Below are 22,641 nucleotides of genomic sequence, written 5' to 3'. Positions count from 1 at the left end.
CGCCAGGCAACCAGGACGCCGGAGATCTCGGCCTCTCACCACGCCTCCTCCCTTGCCCCTCCCCACCAGCCTGTCCAACAAGGCACTGGGCGGGGCGGTGACGTCAGCGCCTGTTGAGGCTGAAGGTAAAAAAAAGTTTGTGGAGCTCCGGTCACGTGACGCGCGTTCCTGCCGTATCCGGGAGGGTGGGGGCAGTGCGCGACCGGCAGAGGGAGCCCGGCGGTGGTAGTTGGGGGAGCATGTCACCGTATAGCCGTAGAGAGGATACTATGAGGGGACGCGCCGTATAGCGGAGCCCGGAGAGGAGGGGATGTTATCCAGGAAGAAGACCAAGAAAGAAGTTTCCAAACCCTCCGAGGTGCAGGGCAAGTATGTGAAGAAGGAGACCTCGCCGCTGCTGCGGAGTAAGTGTCGTGACTGGCTGGGTGGGGGTCCAGGTCCAGAGCTGATGGGGACTCTGCAGGGCGAGAGTCAGGTCAGGGAGGGGCAGAGTGCGGGGTGATTGGGTTTAAAGGGGGACTCCCTAGAGTGGGAGGGGCAAAATAGGTCTGCGTAGTCACTGGGAATCAGAACAAGGGTTCTGGGGGTCATTGGGAGTCATAGCTGGGTTTGTAGGGTCACTGGGAGGCAGAGCGAGGTCTGTGGGGTAATTGAGAGGCAGAGCGAGGTCTGTGGGGTAATTGAGAGGCAGAGCGTGGACTGTGGGGGTCACTGAGAGGCAGAGCGTGGACTGTGGGGGTCGCTGAGAGGCAGAGCGTGGACTGCGGGGGTCGCGGAGAGGCAGAGCGGGGTGTGCGGGCCTCACGGAGAGGCAGAGCGTGGACTGCGGGGGTCGCGGAGAGGCAGAGCGGGGTGTGCGGGCCTCACGGAGAGGCAGAGCGTGGACTGCGGGGGTCGCGGAGAGGCAGAGCGGGGTGTGCGGGCCTCACGGAGAGGCAGAGCGTGGACTGCGGGGGTCGCGGAGAGGCAGAGCGGGGTGTGCGGGCCTCACGGAGAGGCAGAGCGTGGACTGCGGGGGTCGCGGAGAGGCAGAGCGGGGTGTGCGGGCCTCACGGAGAGGCAGAGCGTGGACTGCGGGGGTCGCGGAGAGGCAGAGCGGGGTGTGCGGGCCTCACGGAGAGGCAGAGCGTGGACTGCGGGGGTCGCGGAGAGGCAGAGCGGGGTGTGCGGGCCTCACGGAGAGGCAGAGCGTGGACTGCGGGGGTCGCGGAGAGGCAGAGCGGGGTGTGCGGGCCTCACGGAGAGGCAGAGCGTGGACTGCGGGGGTCGCGGAGAGGCAGAGCGGGGTGTGCGGGCCTCACGGAGAGGCAGAGCGTGGACTGCGGGGGTCGCGGAGAGGCAGAGCGGGGTGTGCGGGCCTCACGGAGAGGCAGAGCGTGGACTGCGGGGGTCGCGGAGAGGCAGAGCGGGGTGTGCGGGCCTCACGGAGAGGCAGAGCGTGGACTGCGGGGGTCGCGGAGAGGCAGAGCGGGGTGTGCGGGCCTCACGGAGAGGCAGAGCGTGGACTGCGGGGGTCGCGGAGAGGCAGAGCGGGGTGTGCGGGCCTCACGGAGAGGCAGAGCGTGGACTGCGGGGGTCGCGGAGAGGCAGAGCGGGGTGTGCGGGCCTCACGGAGAGGCAGAGCGTGGACTGCGGGGGTCGCGGAGAGGCAGAGCGGGGTGTGCGGGCCTCACGGAGAGGCAGAGCGTGGACTGCGGGGGTCGCGGAGAGGCAGAGCGGGGTGTGCGGGCCTCACGGAGAGGCAGAGCGTGGACTGCGGGGGTCGCGGAGAGGCAGAGCGGGGTGTGCGGGCCTCACGGAGAGGCAGAGCGTGGACTGCGGGGGTCGCGGAGAGGCAGAGCGGGGTGTGCGGGCCTCACGGAGAGGCAGAGCGTGGACTGCGGGGGTCGCGGAGAGGCAGAGCGGGGTGTGCGGGCCTCACGGAGAGGCAGAGCGTGGACTGCGGGGGTCGCGGAGAGGCAGAGCGGGGTGTGCGGGCCTCACGGAGAGGCAGAGCGTGGACTGCGGGGGTCGCGGAGAGGCAGAGCGGGGTGTGCGGGCCTCACGGAGAGGCAGAGCGTGGACTGCGGGGGTCGCGGAGAGGCAGAGCGGGGTGTGCGGGCCTCACGAAGAGGCAGAGCGTGGACTGCAGGGGTCGCTGAGAGGCAGAGCGTGGACTGTGGGGGTCGCTGAGAGGCAGAGCGTGGACGTCACTGAGAGGCAGAGCGTGGACTGTGGGGGTCGCTGAGAGGCAGAGCGTGGACTGCGGGGGTCGCGGAGAGGCAGAGCGTGGTCTGCGGGCCTCACGGAGAGGCAGAGCGTGGTCTGCGGGCCTCACGGAGAGGCAGAGCGTGGTCTGCGGGCCTCACGGAGAGGCAGAGCGTGGTCTGCGGGCCTCACGGAGAGGCAGAGCGTGGTCTGCGGGCCTCACGGAGAGGCAGAGCGTGGTCTGCGGGCCTCACGGAGAGGCAGAGCGTGGTCTGCGGGCCTCACGGAGAGGCAGAGCGTGGTCTGCGGGCCTCACGGAGAGGCAGAGCGTGGTCTGCGGGCCTCACGGAGAGGCAGAGCGTGGTCTGCGGGCCTCACGGAGAGGCAGAGCGTGGTCTGCGGGCCTCACGGAGAGGCAGAGCGTGGTCTGCGGGCCTCACGGAGAGGCAGAGCGTGGTCTGCGGGCCTCACGGAGAGGCAGAGCGTGGTCTGCGGGCCTCACGGAGAGGCAGAGCGTGGTCTGCGGGCCTCACGGAGAGGCAGAGCGTGGTCTGCGGGCCTCACGGAGAGGCAGAGCGTGGTCTGCGGGCCTCACGGAGAGGCAGAGCGTGGTCTGCGGGCCTCACGGAGAGGCAGAGCGTGGTCTGCGGGCCTCACGGAGAGGCAGAGCGTGGTCTGCGGGCCTCACGGAGAGGCAGAGCGTGGTCTGCGGGCCTCACGGAGAGGCAGAGCGTGGTCTGCGGGCCTCACGGAGAGGCAGAGCGTGGTCTGCGGGCCTCACGGAGAGGCAGAGCGTGGTCTGCGGGCCTCACGGAGAGGCAGAGCGTGGTCTGCGGGCCTCACGGAGAGGCAGAGCGTGGTCTGCGGGCCTCACGGAGAGGCAGAGCGTGGTCTGCGGGCCTCACGGAGAGGCAGAGCGTGGTCTGCGGGCCTCACGGAGAGGCAGAGCGTGGTCTGCGGGCCTCACGGAGAGGCAGAGCGTGGTCTGCGGGCCTCACGGAGAGGCAGAGCGTGGTCTGCGGGCCTCACGGAGAGGCAGAGCGTGGTCTGCGGGCCTCACGGAGAGGCAGAGCGTGGTCTGCGGGCCTCACGGAGAGGCAGAGCGTGGTCTGCGGGCCACGCTCAGTGACGACCTGGGGGTAACAGTCAGAACGGAGTCTCTGGGGTTGCGGAGAGTCAAGTTGGGGGTCACAGACTTTAAAGATTGGCTCTCTGACATCACTGTGAATGAAGGAATACAAACTCCGGGGTATACAAGGATCTCTGGCGCATAGAAGGATCCCCAGGGTGTAGAAAGATCCCCGTGGTATGGGGTCACATCGAAAGTCTGCAGGATAACTTAGAATAGAGCATGACTTGTAGTCCACCTTTTAAAAGGGCAGATGATAAAAACATCCGTCATCTCATGTCTATGAATATCTGGAGATCATTGATCTTCGATATGTTGGAGGGCCAGTTTTGGGGTCTTCAGGACACAAATGACAGATGAGGAGTCATAGGAGTCTAGTATGAAGGGAAATGGACTGTGTGAGCCTCTCGTAGCAGGAAAGTCTTCTCAGTGGTTTCTGTGGTTGCTCTGTAGGTTGGAGCGGAGCCAGATCCGGGTCTCAGGAATGGAAGTGAATTCTTATCAGAGTTTTGCAGGGTGATGGAGGGAGAGAGAGAAGAAATCTCGGGCCGCATACACCAAGCCTGGGGATATTTAGTGAAGCGATATGATGGAGGGCGTTTTGTTTTCCTCTCATCTTTTATTATGCACATGAATCATTGCTGCCTCCAAGATAAAATCATCAGTGCGGAATTGCTGATCTGTTATTTGGTTCAGGCGCTGACTTGTCCCAAACAATCAAGTGTACCTTAAGATCATTTTAAACCAATATAGTGAATACTGGCAGTGTGGTGCGGTCATGTGACCATGCTGAGCCAATGTTGTAAATGCTGTAAATATGGTGGGCTCATGCCGAGGCAATAAACTGAATAATGAATGTATGGTGGGGTCATGTGATCATGCTGAGCCAATATAGTGAATACTGGCACTGTTTTGGGGTCATGTGATCATGTTGCGCCAATGTAGTAAATGCTGAAAATATGGTGAGGTCAAGTGATCATGCTGAGCCAATATAGTGAATAATGAACGTGTGGTGGGGGTCATGTGATCATGCTAAGCCAATATAGTGAATAATGAACGTGTGGTGGGGGTCATGTGATCATGCTGAGCCAATACAGTGAATAATGAACGTGTGGTGGGGGTCATGTGATCATGCTGAGCCAATATAGTGAATACTGGCAGTGTGGTGGGGGTCATGTGATCAGGCTGAGCCAATATAGGGAATACTGGTAGTGTGGTGGGGTCATGTGCTTTTGCTGTACTTATTTACTCCGATCATTTAAACTTTGCAAATTACATCTCTTTTTATTTTTTTAATTCTAGATTTGATGCCCTCCTTCATCCGCCATGGTCCAACCATCCCACGCCGAACTGACATCTGCTCTGCAGATCCCGCCCCCTCACAGTACCCCACTGCAGGGGATGGGGGGGTCTCGAGGAATCAAAGTTTTTTACGGACTCCGGTTCAAAGAACCCCCCAGGAGGTCATGCGCAGGGAGAGTAACAGGATGTCCGCCCCTTCCTACCTAGTGCGGGGGCTGGGCGACGTTCCCCGGGAGTATGGCTCCTCCTCTCAGTCGTTTTTAACAGAAGCCAATTCGGTTATGGAGAACGGAGACGCGAACGGCAGGTATTTCTGCGCGGACCACCATTACGATGGTCAAAGGAGAACGCAACATGAAGACTTCAGATATTATGAACACGGCAATGATCACATACAGAGAATGATACACGGACCAGGCAGACATCCCGCAGGTAACAGAACAGCGACTTCTTATCTGTGTACTTCTCATGAGTTCTATTTACCTGAAAACTATTTTTATGTGATTTCCATATTTTAAGAAGACTGTTACTAATCTGAGAGCTGCAGAAGAAGATAAAATACTTCCCTCTCTTTCTGCCTGTCCGGCGGTAAAAGGAAATGGCTGCCCGAAATAATCCCTATTATTGGCTGCCATGATGATCACCTGATGAGGAACCAATGACCACAGTTGTTGATCATTAGTGTGGGACCAGTGAGTGTTAGCGATGGCGCGGAACCTTACATTACAGATTGCAGTTGTCACAGGGGTAGGGATGCACTGATACTGGTATCGCTGCCGATACCAAGTATTTGGGCAAGTACTCGTACTCGCCCAAATGCTCCGATACTTTTCCTGATAACGGAACTTCCGGTCAGAGGGAGATTTCCTCTGACCAGCAGTTCCGCGAGGAAACGTGGAGCCTCGATGCTGATTGGTCGGGAAGCCAGCTTGTGGTGAGTGGTGTCGGTCCAGCTGGCCGAGGGACATCTGTGGTACGGTAATGACTGATCCTGAGGATGGATATGTGTGTGAGGAGGATTGGGTGTCTGCAGGGTGGAGGTTGTGTCACCCTATAATCAGATCTGTTTGGCCGGCTCGATGCTGATTGGCTATGAAGCAGCTATGCGCTCAGCAAACCCTTAATAAATCAGCTATGCGCTCAGCAAACCCTTAATAAATCAGCTATGCGCTCAGCAAACCCTTAATAAATCAGACCCCAAGTGTTGAACACTCCAGTATTTCCACCATTTTACTATGTGTCCGTCACTGTGAATACCTGTCTGTCCCCAATATGGAACCATTGGCCTTATGATGCTTTTACACAGTACTCCTGGGTGCACTAATCTTAGGAGTGTCCATGTGACCCCCCCCATGCCATGATTTGAAGGTTGTGAAAATATCTCTTACACAGATGGAACAGTAAGGGCTCATGCACACGGGTGCACTCATGAGTGAATAGGTGCGTAATTGCAAACAACGTAAAATACGCCTTTGTGTGGCGCCAAGGAGCCGGCACACTTGCTGTTGTTTTCTGTCTATATCGATGTATGGACAGAAAATGCTATACCCGGGTGTATGCCTATAAACACTGGCACCGGTGTTTGCATGAGCGTAAGTTTCCAGAACATCCACATTCGGAAATGTACCCCCTTGCAACAGCCGGTACTGGCATATGCGGGCCTACTGTATTTTCTGTCCATACATTGCTATGTACAGGAGACTGCAGCTCGCAAATACAGCAAATACAGGTGTATTTTACCCTGTATGGCAATACGTCTGTATTTGATCATGAATACACCCGTGTGCGTGATCCCTGAAGTAAACATGTAGGTTTTATAGTGTATGCCTGGGCAAAATAAAACGAAAATTATCCAGTGCAACAGTTCTGCTTTAGATCCACTACACAGCATTGTGTAATAAGAAAATCTGCATCTGGAACAGTTAAAGGCTGGATTCCACCTTTGCATTCTTGCCTGATGGGTTTCTATTAGGGATGCACCAATACCATTTTCTCCAGACTGAGTACAAGTGCTTGCTGATACCAATTACCAATTGTTTTTTTTTATTTTATTTTTTTATTGTCATGTGACAGCTTTTCTAAAACAGACTAATTATGTGATGCAATACAGCAATACAGGATAATACCATCAGCTATACAAGGCTACAAATCCCAGCAATACATAATACAGCATCGCAGAATAATACTATTAGCTATACAGGACTACAAATCCCAGCAATACATTATACAGCAATGCAGAATAATACCATCAGCTGTACATGGCTACAAATCCCAGCAATACATAATACAGCATCGCAGAATAATACCATCAGCTATACAAGACTACAAATCCCAGCAATACTTTATACAATAATGCCAAATGGCAACTAGTTATAGAGGACTACAAATCCCAGTAATACATTTATACAGCATTGCAGAATAATATGAAGCTACATACTCTATGTTGCTCCGTGGTGCCAGCCTGATGTCTCCAGTGGACGATCTTAGGTGGGCTGTGTGGGAGGGTCTCGCTGGGGCTGTGGAGGGGTTCCCCAGTAAGGAGAGGCATATGTAAGGCTGGTGCTGTAAACAGGTGCCGTGTGGTTCACAGAAAGGCTGCCAAGGTTCCCAGGAAGCGTCGGATCTCCGGCAGCCACTTCCATTTAAAAATGTGAAGCGACAGTATCAGCATTTAGTATCGGGGCATTTTCATGAGTATTGGTGCATCCCGAGTTCCTGTAAGCCCTCAGTGGCAGGGCCCTCCTTACCATCTTGTCTTGATTTGTATTGTGATTGTAATGTCTTCCTTACATTGTAAAGCTCTGTGCAAACTGTTGGCGCTATATAAATCCTGTATAATAATAACCAATCAAAAAGCAAATTGTGTGATATTGCTGCACATTAATACATTCATTGACTTGCAGGGTAACCTGCATTACCACGTACATTGAAATAGGTGTGTGCATGGACAACAGGGATCTGAGATTGTAAGCTCCTTGAGAGCAGCGACTGATGTGCAGCGTGTACAGCGCCTCTATTTAAATGCTTATAAGAAATAAAAATGAATGAACACAGAGCTGCATTTCTTTGTCTGCCCGGAGTTCAGCTTTGAAGGCCTTCTGACCTTTCCAGTTATGATTTAACAACAGTGATGTGCTCATCCTATGTGTATGAAGTGATCCTTTCACGAGTCAGATTCTTGTGGGAGGGGAAGCCGGTGAGGTGAACGAACTTGGGATCAGTATTTCTCCTTCGTCCAGCATTCTTGTAGCAGGATGTGACTGTGGTGTAACTTGGTGCAAGACATCTTCTAACCTCTTTCCATCTTACAAGATAATGTTAATTGCATATGAGGTTATGTGATTTTCTTTCTTTTTTTTTTTCCCGGGACAGGCATCGGAAGGGTTGCGGCCACTTCTTTAGGAAACCTGACCAATCACAGTTCAGAAGATATGCCTCTACCTGGTGGCTGGTCCGTGGACTGGACAATAAGAGGGCGGAAGTATTACATCGACCACAACACAAACACTACCCATTGGAGCCATCCCCTGGAGAGGGAGGGGCTGCCCCCTGGCTGGGAACGCGTAGAGTCGGCGGAGTTTGGCGTTTACTACGTGGATCATATTAATAAGAGAGCCCAGTACAAGCACCCGTGTGCTCCTAGGTAAATCATTCTTCTCTTCTCAGTCTTTCCATGTGTGTGGCCATTGACTTAGTCTAGACTGGCAGAGTAGCAACTCCAGCATTTGCTTTGACTGCAATATTCAACCTCCAATGGCGAGTATGAGAACCAGTTTGTTGCTCGGACTTAGAGGACCGCTAATTATGTAAGGATTTCTCCCTGGTAATTGTATGGGATAAAGCAGATTTCTCTGCAAAAATTTTTTTATTAACCCTTTCCCATTCTGCAAGGGTTTTTTAGTCTAAGGACCAATGAATGTGTGTGTGTGTATATATATATATATAGGGCTTGAAAAATTTTACGGTATTTCACCAGTCAGCATGACCGGACTATAGCCTTGCAATTTATGTTAAAAATTTTTGGGGACAGATAGAGCTTTCTTTTGTGACCCCACGGGGGGTTATTTTTTTGTTGTTTTACTATATAATGATAAAAGTACCATAAATGTAAAAAAAAAAAAAAGTTTCCCTACGTTATGTTATAAAACATTTATTCTTACCCATATTTTTAGTAAAACATAAAGTTCGTTACATACATACATACATACATACATACATACATACATACATACATACATACATACATACATACATACATACTCACCCAAGGCTTGGAGCTGTCCGCCTGTCAAAGAGCTCCCTCCAGCCTGTCAAAGAGCTCCCTCCAGCCTGTCTCCTAAGCTGCAGCGATGGTATGTCCCTCGGCATCCTCATGTCCATTACACAGTGTATTGGTCGTGATGACGTGAGGATCCTTAGATCGCTGCAGTGGAGGGGGAGCGAGGCTGTAAGGACCGGTCTAAGAGCAAGAGGGTGGGGAGATTAACGTAATAAACAGTGTCTGTACTGTGCTGGCAGATCCCATTATCAGTTGTAAACTAGATTTGTATAACAGACTGAATGTCACTTAGTCGGGGTATGTTGAGCAGTTTTCATCATCATAATGCATTGCATGCAGAGTAGAATGCCAGAGTTGGGTGAGTTTTAGTGTCTGGCCTGCTGTACCTTTGTCTCATTCCAGTCTTGTTCTTGGTTTGCAGTGTTCCTCGCTATGACCAGCCCCCTCCCCTCCCTCCTCCAGTCACTTATCAGCCTCGACAAGTGGAGAGAAGCCAGCCACTCCTCGTGCCTGCCAATCCATACCATACAGCTGAGATCCCAGACTGGCTCCAAGTGTACGCCAGGGCGCCCGTCAAGTGAGTTTTTGCGTTTTTTGCTTTTGTCGCTTTATGCCAACTACAGTGCTCCCAGACGAGGGATGACGGTCAGGCTGATGTGTGTGTGATCCAACTACAAAAATGTATTTCTACTCTGTGCTCAGTTGGGCCGAGCATGCATTATTATTCTTATGTAGCGTTCAGTAAAGGTGATGTCTATCTAGATGACCATTCAGACAATGGGCTCAATTCCCAAAACTAACACCCCAGGATAAGGATTTATTTTGCTTTTTAGACTTCTGCTTATTGAAAATGTGACCGTTATTTTTAATTGAGTCCAATTAGATTGGAAAATAACAGTCACATGGTTATATAATGATACTTAACCCTCGTGAATGTAGCCTAAAGCTGGACACCCACAGCTTAAATTTCAGCCAATTCCTGAAGAATCTGCCAAAATTAGAGCTGCAGGTGGCCCTACCAGCACCAACACGTTCAACAAAAGTCAATATTATATTTTTTCTAATCAGGTGTCGGCACTGTTTTGGTATACAGCAGGGAAATCTCAGGCCTCATTCACACTATGCAGAATCAGAAATCCCAAGTCTCCCATTTAGATGTGGCTGCTGTCACCCATTCAAGGTAATGACCGGGTGACAGTGGCCGCATCTGTAAGCGGCAGTCTGTATGTATTCGTATGTGATATGATTACATAATGTTTGGAATAGATCGCTGTCCCTTAACACATGATGGATGCGTCCAGTGACTGTGATCTGGTCCAAACCACATGTAACAATAGGATTGCGTTTCGGACTGTCGCTTACAGATGCGGCCACCGCCTCCCAGTCATTAACTTGGACTGTTGCAGCGGCCGCATCTGAACTGGACACCTGGGATTCCTACCACAAGAACCAGTAGGTTCTTTATCTGGCCCGTTGTATTTTGGTCCTCAATTTGCAACCACATGGTGTCAGCCCTGCCTATTTTGATGGCTGGCTCCCTTAACTAACGTTGGCTCTGCTGCAGGCACTGTTTGATCTGGGGGCCAAAGGAGTCCAGAACACTGCCACATACCCTCTCCAGCAGTTTGCCAGAGTCTTGGCACAAGGGAATGCATGGCATCATCATCTGTGTTGCTCTTTCCCTTTTTTAGCTGAGTGCCATGAAGGCTCAACCACTCTGCCTGAAGTCGCAGCACAGTTGTCAAGTCCTTCTTGCTTACCACCAGCACGCAGCAAATGTCACAGTGTGAACTGGAGGTGACATAGCGCACCCCTAAGCTAGACAAGATGCCACCATCCAGGTGAAGGGTACTGAGCTGCCAGGTCAAGGAACAGCTACAGTCCTCTTCCGGTTTTCTGGCTGCTTGAACTACCCCAGAGGGAAATGTACCAACTTGCTCTTTGGTGGAAAACAATTGTAAATCTACTGAATGTCTCCAATCCAATCTTTTGCCTTCTGAGTCTGAGATGAGCTTCAAAGTTGTCATCCAATACTACAAGGCATCTTTTTCGTCGTTTCCATCTGTTCTTAGCATCTTTCAGCCAGTTGCTCCAGAACTCATCTCATAGCGCTCACTGATAGAAGTATCCCTGCTCCGAGGGAAGACGTCAGCTTCTTGGCTTTTTTCCACTCTTTGGGTATATAGCCAAATGCAGATTCTTTTCTGTGACCTCAGCCCCGTCAGCAGGCTCCAGACATTAAAACCTGAGCTTTATCAGAAAAACCTCCCCCATTAACACAGCTTCATATCAAATGTCCACAGCACTCAGAAGCTTTCAAAATCTTTTGGACATATAACAGAGATTTATATTTTCACAGCTCACTTTATTTTATGAATGATCAATGATGTGTCCTAACCCAGTGAAGGATTTATAAACTTGGCTCATACCTGGGCAACCGGAACTGAGGATGTGATGGAAAATAATGCATAAGGCTTGGGTTATGTTCAATGAGAAGTAACATGAATAGTAACATAGTAGGTGAGATTGAATAAAGACAAGGGTCCATCCAGTTCAACCCACGGGTGTATGTGATTGTGTGTCTGTATTTATCTGGCTCTAACACTTCCCATATTTTTGTATATGTAGTGAAGTAAGAAATTCATCAAGAAGTTTCTTGAATTTATCAATGCTCTAGGCGGATACCACAGCCTGTGGTAGGGAATTCCACAATTTCATTACTCACAGTAAGAAAAACAACCCTCTCTTCTAACCTCTTGTGTCCCCGGGTTCTCAATACAGTTTTCAGATTCAACAGTTTGTTCCGAATATTGTGGTCCCCTTTGATGATTTTGAAGACGGCAATAAGGTCCCCTCTTAAGTGTCTCTTTTCAAAGGTGAATAAGTTACATTTTTTGGATTCGGACAAAACATTTGCTTTTCCGCCAATCAGCCAATTGCGTAGATTTGGAGGTATAGGCAGCTGGAGTTGCCCGCTTCTCTCTACTACGTCCGGATTCAAGGGTAATCTGTGCCCAGTCTGTGGACTTTCAAATATTTACATATTCCTAACAAACAGTAAATTTAGTTTTGAAGAAAGCACCTCTGTTGCTGTTTGCACTGTGGAGCCATTCATCCTCAAAGTTTGCAACAACTCGTTCCCGGGATGGACTTGAATCTCAATACAAATTAGTAAACTATCATGAGATTGTAGTCCATCACAGGGGTGAGCTTGGAGCGGTGACTACTTTACAACACACACAGGGACCATGGGGAACATAAGTAGCCCCCCTCCAGAAGGAAGGACAGTGTCAGCACCAATTCAGAGATGATTGGAGGATCTACAGCCGAGTGATACACAAATAAGATGCATTGTTGTTAATAGTTAAGATACTTGAATGTATTTGTAAGATGTAACTCCTGAGGTTAGTGTCACTTTAAAGCTCACCTAATGCATAAAATTGTAATATGTAAATGCCCATATCCATCAAATCACTTTCGTTGTCTGGCTGTGTATCGGTTGGTTGAGGGCAGTCTGGCTGTGCACCGGTTGGTTGAGGGCAGTCTGGCTGTGCACCGGTTGGTTGAGGGCAGTCTGGCTGTGCACCTGTTGGTTGAGGGGCGGTCTGGCTGTGCAGCGGTTGGTTGAGGGGCGGTCTGGCTGTGCAGCGGTTGGTTGAGGGGCGGTCTGGCTGTGCAGCGGTTGGTTGAGGGGCGGTCTGGCTGTGCACCGGTTGGTTGAGGGGCGGTCTGGCTGTGCACCGGTTGGTTGAGGGGCGGTCTGGCTGTGCACCGGTTGGTTGAGGGGCGGTCTGGCTGTGCACCGGTTGGTTGAGGGGCGGTCTGGCTGTGCACCGGTTGGTTGAGGGGCGGTCTGGCTGTGCACCGGTTGGTTGAGGGGCGGTCTGGCTGTGCACCGGTTGGTTGAGGGGCGGTCTGGCTGTGCACCGGTTGGTTGAGGGGCGGTCTGGCTGTGCACCGGTTGGTTGAGGGGCGGTCTGGCTGTGCACCGGTTGGTTGAGGGGCGGTCTGGCTGTGCACCGGTTGGTTGAGGGGCGGTCTGGCTGTGCACCGGTTGGTTGAGGGGCGGTCTGGCTGTGCACCGGTTGGTTGAGGGGCGGTCTGGCTGTGCACCGGTTGGTTGAGGGGCGGTCTGGCTGTGCACCGGTTGGTTGAGGGGCGGTCTGGCTGTGCACCGGTTGGTTGAGGGGCGGTCTGGCTGTGCACTGGCTGAGGGATCTTGCCTAGCTACATTTGGTTTCTATCTGGTTGCTGTCAGTTGCTATATTTTGCACCTTTCCTGTTGCCTCGCTGAATGAGGGGTATGATGAGAATTCATACATTTTTATGAACAGTCTGTACACATGTTATGTTACTACTTCCTGTAGTTTGGTGGACATCAGCCTGGAGCAGATGACCCTTTTTCGCTCTTTTGTGCCGTGTTCTGTTTGGACCACAAGGGAAAATCTCTTGTGAACATGTCGTGTTCCAATCCCATGGATTCTTAACTCTTCAGAGGTTTAATAGGACCTCATATGGGGGGAAATTCTGGGGATGGAGAACAGGACGAAAAAAGCTAAGAAAGAGAAAGTCTTTATTTTGGAAGAAGCAATTTTGTCACTTTCCTCCATTATGGATAACTTACATAAAACAAATGGTGGAAGTTCTTACAGGCTCATCAGGGTTTTCTTCTTTTTTTTAATTTTTATTAACATTATGTGATTTCCATCACCTCAATCATTCAAGCACAAACAGGGTGAGGGGACATTGTCTTTCAGCCATCATCACTTCTGCTTCTCGGGATAACTCATGAAGAATATTTATTATTTATTTGAAAGCTGATTTATTAATTGTACAATACTAGGACCATTTTAGCAGCTGTGGAAGTTGTTGCCAATATTCCACCTCTCCCTGGATATGGAGCGCTCTTAAAGTAGGCCTAGCAGCAGAATTATTTTGTCATGCTAAGTGTGTACAATAATGTGTAAATGCATTTATTACCTCTCACAGAGATCACGGTAGTCCCCGGGAATGTCTTTGGCTGCTTTTCTTTCCAGAAGGATAGAGCCATGTTTGTTCAGGCATCATCAAGGGTCACCACCAACTTTCTGGACTGGGATGCTGACTCGGAGACAATCTTGTAAATTCTGGTGACTATGCAGTTCTTGGCGGTGTCCTTAAATGCCCGACACAGATCAGCCTCTCACTTCACTACCAAGTTATAATGTTGCAGTCTGGTCACTAGGGGAGAGGGGACTGAGGAAATGCCTCCTCTTACCTGCAGCAGACTGCTCGCTGAGGAAGAGGAGACTGAGAAAATTCTTCTTTGTCTGCAGCAGACTGATCCCCCTCATCGCGATCATTGACTGGAGTTCAAGTAAAGTTTTCTAATGCTATAAGGTGGAGTTTTTTTTTTTTTGTTTTTTTTTTTAGTATACTGTTGCTGTATACTTTAAGCCCTGGTTCACACCTCTGCGTTTTTGAGCAGTTCGAAAAGCACTTTTAACTGCCCAACACAAGAAATCCCATGATTTTCAATGGCCCTGGTTCACACCTGAGCAGGAAAACGCCAGACGCCTGAAAAGGTGCAGGAGCTTCTTCAGGCAGTTAAAAGCGCTTTTCCCCCCCATAGACTGCATTGGAAATGCCTAAAAATGCGCAGCAGAAGCATGTTGCACATTTTCGTGAGTGTTCTTACGCTGCCCACAATGGTTTTTGAACTGCCAATCAAAACAGTCACCTTCATGTACGCGCATACAAATGTGCACAATGTGCATATATGCGCAAATATACCGCATGCTGCTAACGTGCGTACAAAGGTGCAAAAATGGTGCCGCCTAGGTGTGAACCAGGGCTGAAAAGACAGAAATGTATTTATAGATGTGTAAAGTTACTGAAAGCTTCAGTTTAAAGTGTACACAGGCTGCTAACAGAAGTGGAAAGTAGACACCTAGAAGTCTTCTGGAGTTGGTTTGGGATTCTAAGGCTGGTTTAGGGGCAGATAATGGTTTGGTGGAGTTCTTAGTCAATGCCCAGTTTAGAATGTTGACATTGTGGATAGTACGCGATGTTCCGCTTCACGTGCTGCCTCATTTGGGTGTATGCAGGCATATCCCGATCTGGGCGTTCCCACACCTCGGGCTCTAGCCATGTACATAAGCTAGCTAGCAAATTCATTTGGAATCAGAATCTCATTTGATGTGTTTTCAGTGTGACCGCATTGCACCAGCACTGTTCCAATACTCCCAGTTGATGGGAATAGTTAAGTGGATTCACCTGAACTTGCTGGTCTCGCCAATCTGCCGTATTAAGCTGGCCATACACCTTACAATTTATCTGCAGATTTTCTGTGGTCAGATGGAAAAAGTGCAACAGATTGGCCCAGGTGGAGATTACTCCATCCACACAGTTGAGTGTAGATGGAGGAATCTGTTGCCCCTTTTCCATCACACATCAGAAAATCTGCAGATAAATTGTAAGGTGTGTGGGCAGCTTTAGAGTTTAGCTTCTTAGAGGAGCCGCCAAAACTCCACATTTTCAGGTACCCGTTGACGTGTGAAACCTCTGCAGATCGCTGCTCTAAAGCTGCCCATAAACCTTGCGATCATCGGACAAAACCTTTCGTCCGATGATCGAACCGTCATGTGATTTTCGTACCGGTGGCCCCATCCTGCCCCGATTATCGCATGGTTCAATCAGCTGTAGTAAAAAAAAAAAAAAGCACCTGGATGAATTGCGGTAATCGACCGCACGTATTTTCGTCTGCGCATAAGCAGTGTAAATCGTATGAACTTTGACGTAAGGAAACGCCAACCAACCTTGCGAAAATCGTACGATCGACCGAAGTTTTCTAACCTGCCGGAAAAGTCAACCGATTGTACAGTATTTGCGGTTGTACACTGCCCATCAACCTTACGGAAACGCAATTGGCTGATAATCGTAAGGTGTATGGGCAACTTAAGACCAGCTCATGCAAAAGGAATATTCCTCTTTTCCAATAATAAATGTTACATGTATGGCATTTGAGCATCTTTTGGGGGATTTGCAAAGTATATGTTTGCAGCTAGGAATGCACCGATACTTTTCAGATACCAGTGCCGATACTTGACATTTTCACAAGGACTACCAGGGTTGTAGCGGTTGCAGCTGGGACCTGGCTCTGGCGCTCCACCACTGTCCTGAAATCATTAGTCTGTATTGTTTTAGAGAAACTGTCACATGACAATAAACAAAAGTGTATCTGTGAGTACTTGGGGGAGTGTCAGTAATTGTACTCTCAAAACTGGTATCGGTGCTCCAGGAGCTCCGTGTGCTCCTTACACATGACAGCGGCCTCCTAACGTTTTACCTTTTTCTCTAGTCTAATCTTGGAGCTCAAAGTATCTGTACTTGTGCCGAGTACTGTACTTGGTATCAGTACATCCCTACTTGCAGCCAAACAAGGAGATGATCCAGCATGATGCAATATAGACTAAGCGGTACTGGAAACTGTTCTTCAGTTATAGTTGAACTCAAGTTATAATTGCACAGCCGCCCAGATCACTTGTACAAAACGGCTCCCCCGCTCTACATTTAGCCCTGGTGCTTGCCCAAAGCAGGGCTAAATGTAAAAAAAAAAATACCTCTCCGGCGCCCAGAGCTGCATGTCCCAGGCGTCAGGCCATAGGAATGCCACACCCCTGTACCTTTTTAACCTTCCTTGTGAGACACTGGGCTCAGGTTTGCACTTTGCCATTGGTTTTGGCCTGACAGTGGAGAAGGAAGAATTGCATTTGAATTTCACCCACTCAGCCAGCCAGGCGCTGCAATTCCAAAAAAATATATTAAGGTGTTTATCCTCCATGCAGAAAGCTGGATCGTACGGACGTCCTGGAACACGCAGAAGGAATTGCCCCAGGCCAGTTTCATGAGAACAGGCCATGCTTGTGTACAAAAAGAAGAGGCTTTTGTTAGCATTTGTGTTCACCAAATAAACATTTTTACTGACGTTGTTAGTAATTAAAGCTACAGGACCTGTGAATTAGCTCTCACTGTGCTTAGTGTGAGACACATAGGGTAAAAAAATAAAATTATGTAGAGATATGCAGCATATATGTTGAGTGTGTTGCCATGTTTTTATCAAAACAAAGCATAGTAACTCTTAGAATTGTCCCATTAGTGTGGCTGGCACATTATGATGGGAAAGAGTCAGTATAAGGCAACCTTGGCTCTCCAGTTGTGCTGAAACTACAAATCCCATAAGGCATTGGAAGCCACAGGCATGACTCCCAGAGGCAGAAGCATGAAGGGATTTGTAGTTTAAGCACAGCTTAAGAGCCAAGGTTGCCTACCCCTGGTATAAGGGGATCTGACTACCGGAGAGGTGGCTTCTACATCCCAGAGGATCTCTACTGTCTCCTTGTGTTTTAGCATCAAATTGCAGGATTGTGAATGTAAGGGCCACACTCAATGGAAGGCGCGCTCTTTATGAATATTCGAATAAGCCCGGAAGACTTTTGGCTAGGGCTCTGCGTGGTTGCCACGCAAAGCCCTTTATTTTCACACTTTAGATCCTCTTCTGGTCGTAGAGTTGCCACATCAATATTTGAAGATATGTGCAGGGGTATCGTTCCTTCTAGTCATGCTGTCTCCACTATATATAAATGACTCCTTTTGTCTCCTACCGATGTTTACCTGGCTTAGGCTGGGAGACTAAACTGGGATATTCTTTTACAGAACAGCAAAAAAACATACTATCCTCACCATGTTGTTTAAATCTTCCATTGCCAGCAAGTACCAAGAATTGGGGTACACGATAGTGTCACGGTGGGACAGAGTCCCCTGGCTACTGCATAGAATGGTCCCTTCCATCTTGGACCGATGCTGGAGATGCAGTTCAGAATCAAGTACGATGCTAGACGTTTTCTGAATCTTGCCCGAAGTTGAGACCCTTTTTGGGACCAGGTGCTGACCGTTGTAGAGAATTTGACAACGGTGGACCTGAGAGGCAACCCAGCAGCCTGTTGCACGTCTTCGAGATATGAGCACTCCCTTTTGATACCATGTACTAAATGCTGCCAGGGCATGCATCCCATTGCTCTGGATAGATCCCAACCCTCCCACCGTTCGATTGTGGCTGTCCAAGGAGGACAATATCTTTCTCTTCCACCTGAGACGCTTGGATTTATTTCAGATATTCTGAGCTCTACACTCACCTGATGGCCCATTAGGAGATTTGTGGGTTCCCTTTGTCCACTGACCACTAGGATGGATCCCTTTTCTATGTTTTGGTCATCTGGATGGTCTTGGAGGATAGCCTTTTGCCTCAGCTTGCGGGGGCTGGAGGTGATGGCCCCCACAAGTCTTTTTTTCTTTCTTTCTCTCTCCCTTCTATCTTCTCATGCTTCTTGCGCCTTTCCTTATCCATGCTTTTGTCTGGCACTTTTTCATCATGTTTGTTCTGCCCGCCGATTTTATGCCTTTTTTTCCCCCTTGACCAAGATGCTTTGTGGTCTTGCTAATATTTTTGGGCTACGGAACGGATACTCTTCATGTTTATTAACAATGTTGCCATGTTTTCTTATTGTTATGTGCAAAGTAATCTTATTCTGGGATATTCTTCGCTTTGTCTCTTTCTTTATTATGGTACTTGTGATCTGGATTGTTATTTGCATACTTTTCCCCTTTCTTCTTGTTTTGCTATGCTCATGTTTTGATGTGTTTTTCAGTCAATAAAGAATGTAAAAAGAAAAAAGATATGTTATCAGTGTACTCCACAAGCTTCTTTTCAAAGTGCAAAACTTCTTTTCTTGTGTGATCATATAGACCGGCAATGTTTCGGGACCACCCAGGGACCTTTCATATGCTTAATGGTCCCCGAGTGGTCCTGTAATGTTGCTTGTCAATGCCGGAATAGGTTCAGAACTGAACTCATTAGTGATTTTCTTTCAAAAACTGACGTTCAGCTTTATTATGAGGGTCTTTTGTAGGTCCCTGTACAGTATGTGTCTCTTAGGCCCCATTCACACACGAATTGGCCGGCACGTACAGCTCCGTGCGGTGTGCGGGGCCGTACCAAGTAGCTGCCGGGAAGGACGGGATGCGTGTGATTAGTACGCAGCCCCCGTCCTTCTCTATGGGGCTACGCAGCCGTACGCCCCCCTACGCTCACCTCAATTGCAGGTCCATAGGGGTGCGGGTGAGCGTATTCATGCGCCGCCGGAATGGATCCTGTATGCGTCCCGGCCAGAAAACCCGCACCCCTACGGACCTGCAATTGAGTTGAGCGTAGGGGGGTGTACGGCCGCGTAGCCCCATAGAGAAGGACGGGGGCTGCGTACTAATCACACGCAGCACCTGTCCTTGCCGGCAGCTACTTGGTACGGCCCCGCACGGAGCTGTACGTGCAGGCCGATTTGTGTGTGAATGGGGCCTTACTGTGGCTTCCTGGATAATGTAATTGATTTGGTTTACAAAATGGCCACCACGTTGAATGAGACATGCCACATCGTTTGGATTTTTGTTTATTGGCTGTCATCAGCGGCTTGTCAGCTACTGATGATGGCTATTAATTTACAGGGGACCGTCAGGGGCACCCTTCTTTATAAGTTCATGATTGCAAGAAGCAGAAGGGTGAAAGCCTCCAATGTATAGCATACTGAGCTGGCCAGGTGGATGTGGTTGTGTTCCGTCATGTGGCAGGGAAAGTGTTAAGCAAACATTAGGGGTCTGTTAGACCCCCCCTAGTCTCGCCTTTCCAGTCCAACGATGCTTTTGGAGTGCAGATTGTTGCTTCTTCCTGGCCATCTGAGGGGCTGCAAGTGATGCAATCATCATCCTTTCCAGCCCCATTAAGCGGGGAGGAGATCGGCAAGCGGCTCTTGCTAACGCCCAATATGCCAGTCCAGGGCCCGCAGGTAAGGGCAGTGGAGCCCGGGAAGCAAGGCTGGGGGGGTGTGCACTTCATGGCCCTTGGAAGCGACTGTCGGCTGTAAACAGACTCCCAGCTGCTAGTGTGTGTGAAGGGGCCTGCTGCCAACGACGCATGACGTACGCCAGAGGCAGCAAAAGGGTTAAAGGAGAACTATGAGATGAGTGATTTTCACTCACCTCATAGTTCTAGCCGACCTGTGACAATGAGACTGTCACAGGTCGGCTCAGTAGATCGGGAGGTGAGCGAACACTGAGCCCAGGGTGACGGGAGGACGCTAGTTTGTGTCCTCCCGTTACCCTAAGGAGAACTATGGGGAAAAACACTGACCCCATAGTTCTCCTTTTTAAATAGAGCATGCCAATTTTTCTGTTGCCAATCATGAATGGCAGCCTGCATGAAACGTAGATTTCTATACCGTCCGCTTTACTGTACTGATGGCACATTCCATGTGACAAATAAATGGAGTGTTCTGTATTTCTCTGATAGTTGCATCATTTGCTGTGTCTTGCGATGCACATTGTTCATAGCACGCATTCTGTTGTTGTTCAGTGATATGAGCTTCCTGTGCATTCTGCTTCTAATAACACACATTTTTTTTATTTCCGCTTGTAGATATGACCACATCTTGAAGTGGGAACTCTTCCAGCTGGCAGATCTGGACACATATCAGGGTATGCTCAAGCTGCTTTTTATGAAGGAACTGGAAAGGATAGTTAAACTGTATGAAGCCTATAGACAGGCGCTGATCACCGAGGTGGAGACACGGAAACAGAGACAGCAGTGGTACGCTCAACACAACAAGAACTTCTGACTGCCCCCCCTTTCCTCTCTCTCCTCCTGAGGACTGGAAAGTCACCTCTCTTTGTCACAGAGGGGGGCTGTTGTGCCTTAATGGCCCATTCCACTATCAACTGTGCTTCTAAACACTACATAAAGGGAATGTCGCAGTTAGGACTAGACACCAGAGGCGGCCCGCGTGTCAGTCCAGTGCTGCTGGATGTCCTGAAATGAGCATATCTGGGGGTCTGGGCTCCCGAAGGATGGCCAAACCTGGAAGTCTAGGTTTTTAGTCCTGCAGCCTCTACCCACACCCAACCATGCAGCCATTGTATCATCCCAACCCAATAGGCATGAGACTGAAACCATAAAGTGCTCTTGAAGTGGACGTGAACTCTAAAATGAATTGTCCTTTTACATATGTAACCCCACATGTGCTAACAAGAAGTGCCTGGAGGAGCTGAAAATGTTAACTTGAAGTGCATCTGAAACTTTCTTATTAGTTTTGGAGTTGAGATTAGACCCTCTGCCTGGGTTTTATTGCTCTGTCCCTGCCAGTCAAACTCACCCCATTTGTCTTGATTACCATTGTCACCAGGACAGAAAGTGATGGAACATTTGAAATGTTAGAGTTGTCACCGAAACAGGAATAAAGGGAAAATAATGCAACGGGGACACTTGTTATGGTAACAGCGAAAAGAGGATTTACCTTGCTTTGAAAAGATTTCTTTTGACTTCCTGTTGAGTCTGTAGGAAAGGAAGTGAGGAGAAATCTGCAGTTGCTGACCTCTTCTAAGAATGCTGCTTGCTCGGCTGTCATTCTGTTCCATTGACTTTCATACATTGAGGTACTGCCCTGGGCCAAATATGCAGATCAGGGGTTCCATTTTTCTTTCTGTGTCAGTGATTCAGAAAGTATTAAAGCCAAAGACAGCCCAGGAAGTAGCATTTTTAAAAGAAATGGCTGCTGAGTCCATTTAAGTAATAGTAAATTCAGGGATTGGTACTGTGATTTGGCTTGGAAAAACCTGATTGTGATGTTGGACCATCAGATTGGTGCAGAATGTGTCCAGCCTTCAAACTGAATTACTCTCTGATGGAGGCCACCATTGCCTGACTCGCAAGGCGCATGCTAATTCCAAGGACATGCACATGACAAATTCCCTTTACCTTCTGATCAATGGGTGCCAGACCTCTGTCCTATATGAGAGATGCCTAGAGAAAATTTGGCTGTCATACTTGGACAAAATGGCTATCAGTCCTTCTTCACATCTGAGATGGCTGGCAAAAATGGCCGTCACATCTGAGGGATACTTGGACAAAATGGTTGCCAGACCTTCTTCACATGTGAGATGGCTGGAAAAAAATGGCTGTCACATCTGAGCGATACTTGGACAAAATGGCTGCCAGACTTCTATCATGTCTTAGAGATGCCTAAACAAAATGGCTACCAGACCTCTGGCATATTTTAGAATTACCTGGAGAAATGGCTTCTAGACCTCTTGTGACATATGAGATGTCTGAATACTTTGACATGTGAAAGATGCTTGGACAAAATGGCTACCAGACTTGGGGGGGCTGACGTATAAAAGGTTTGCTCAGCATACAGCGGAGAGAAGGCCATTCGCAATGCATTATAGCCACTAGATGGTGCTAAGGAGCCTAGGAAATTCCTATGCACCATCTATAGACTGTAATGCCATGCAAACTGTGGTCTCCCAGCTATACACCGAGCAAACTTTTTATAGATCAGCCACTTATTGTCATATTGGTGAGATTCCTGACAATATAGACCCCTGTCCTGTAGAGATACCGACGCAAAATGGTTGCCTGTTCTCTTGTCCCACGTGTCTCCCACGTGAGCGATGCCTGGACCAAATGGCCGTCTAACCCTTTTTTCTTCCCAATACCATGAGCTAAAAGTCTTCACTGATGGAACTAGAACTGAAGAGGAAGCCTTGCATTGGTGTGGAGGTGTTTATTGGTGATGCAGTGATGTCATAATATATTGGCTCTCCCACAGTTCTGAATGTCAGTGCGTACAATCCGTAACCAAAAACTTTCCCCTGGAGGAAT

At 49.3% G+C, this 22,641-nt stretch overlaps 1 protein-coding gene across 2 annotated transcripts; it reads left to right on the top strand.

Moving 5' to 3' along the window:
* The first annotated feature begins 227 nt into the window (after window positions 1-227).
* Window positions 228-20,788, top strand: SAV1 (salvador family WW domain containing protein 1). Of its 2 annotated transcripts, XM_018558384.1 has the most exons (5): window positions 228-404; window positions 4,619-5,050; window positions 7,991-8,261; window positions 9,319-9,474; window positions 20,401-20,788. In XM_018558384.1, exons 1-5 carry the CDS (start codon window positions 311-313, stop codon window positions 20,597-20,599), a joined length of 1,152 nt encoding a protein of 383 aa, XP_018413886.1. In that variant the 5' UTR covers window positions 228-310; the 3' UTR covers window positions 20,600-20,788. The 2 variants fall into 2 exon arrangements, with proteins under 2 accessions (XP_018413886.1, XP_018413887.1); XM_018558385.1 differs by lacking the exon at window positions 9,319-9,474.
* The last annotated feature ends 1,853 nt before the right edge of the window (window positions 20,789-22,641 follow it).

Source organism: Nanorana parkeri, unplaced genomic scaffold (assembly GCF_000935625.1).
Source record: "Nanorana parkeri isolate BGI_ZX_2015 unplaced genomic scaffold, ASM93562v1 scaffold335, whole genome shotgun sequence".
Lineage (NCBI taxonomy): Eukaryota > Metazoa > Chordata > Amphibia > Anura > Dicroglossidae > Nanorana > Nanorana parkeri.
The sequence above is the reverse complement of the archived record's forward strand: the minus strand, read 5'-3'. Positions and strand labels throughout refer to the sequence as shown.

What these genes read in the sequence shown, in the direction of transcription:
- SAV1 (XM_018558384.1), top strand. Translation starts at nt 311, where the DNA reads ATGTTATCCAGGAAGAAGACCAAGAAAGAAGTTTCCAAACCCTCCGAG. An exon ending in GACCTCGCCGCTGCTGCGGA is followed by an intron (nt 405 to 4,618) that starts GTAAGTGTCGTG and finishes TTTTAATTCTAG; the next exon opens with ATTTGATGCCCTCCTTCATC. An exon ending in ACCAGGCAGACATCCCGCAG is followed by an intron (nt 5,051 to 7,990) that starts GTAACAGAACAG and finishes TTCCCGGGACAG; the next exon opens with GCATCGGAAGGGTTGCGGCC.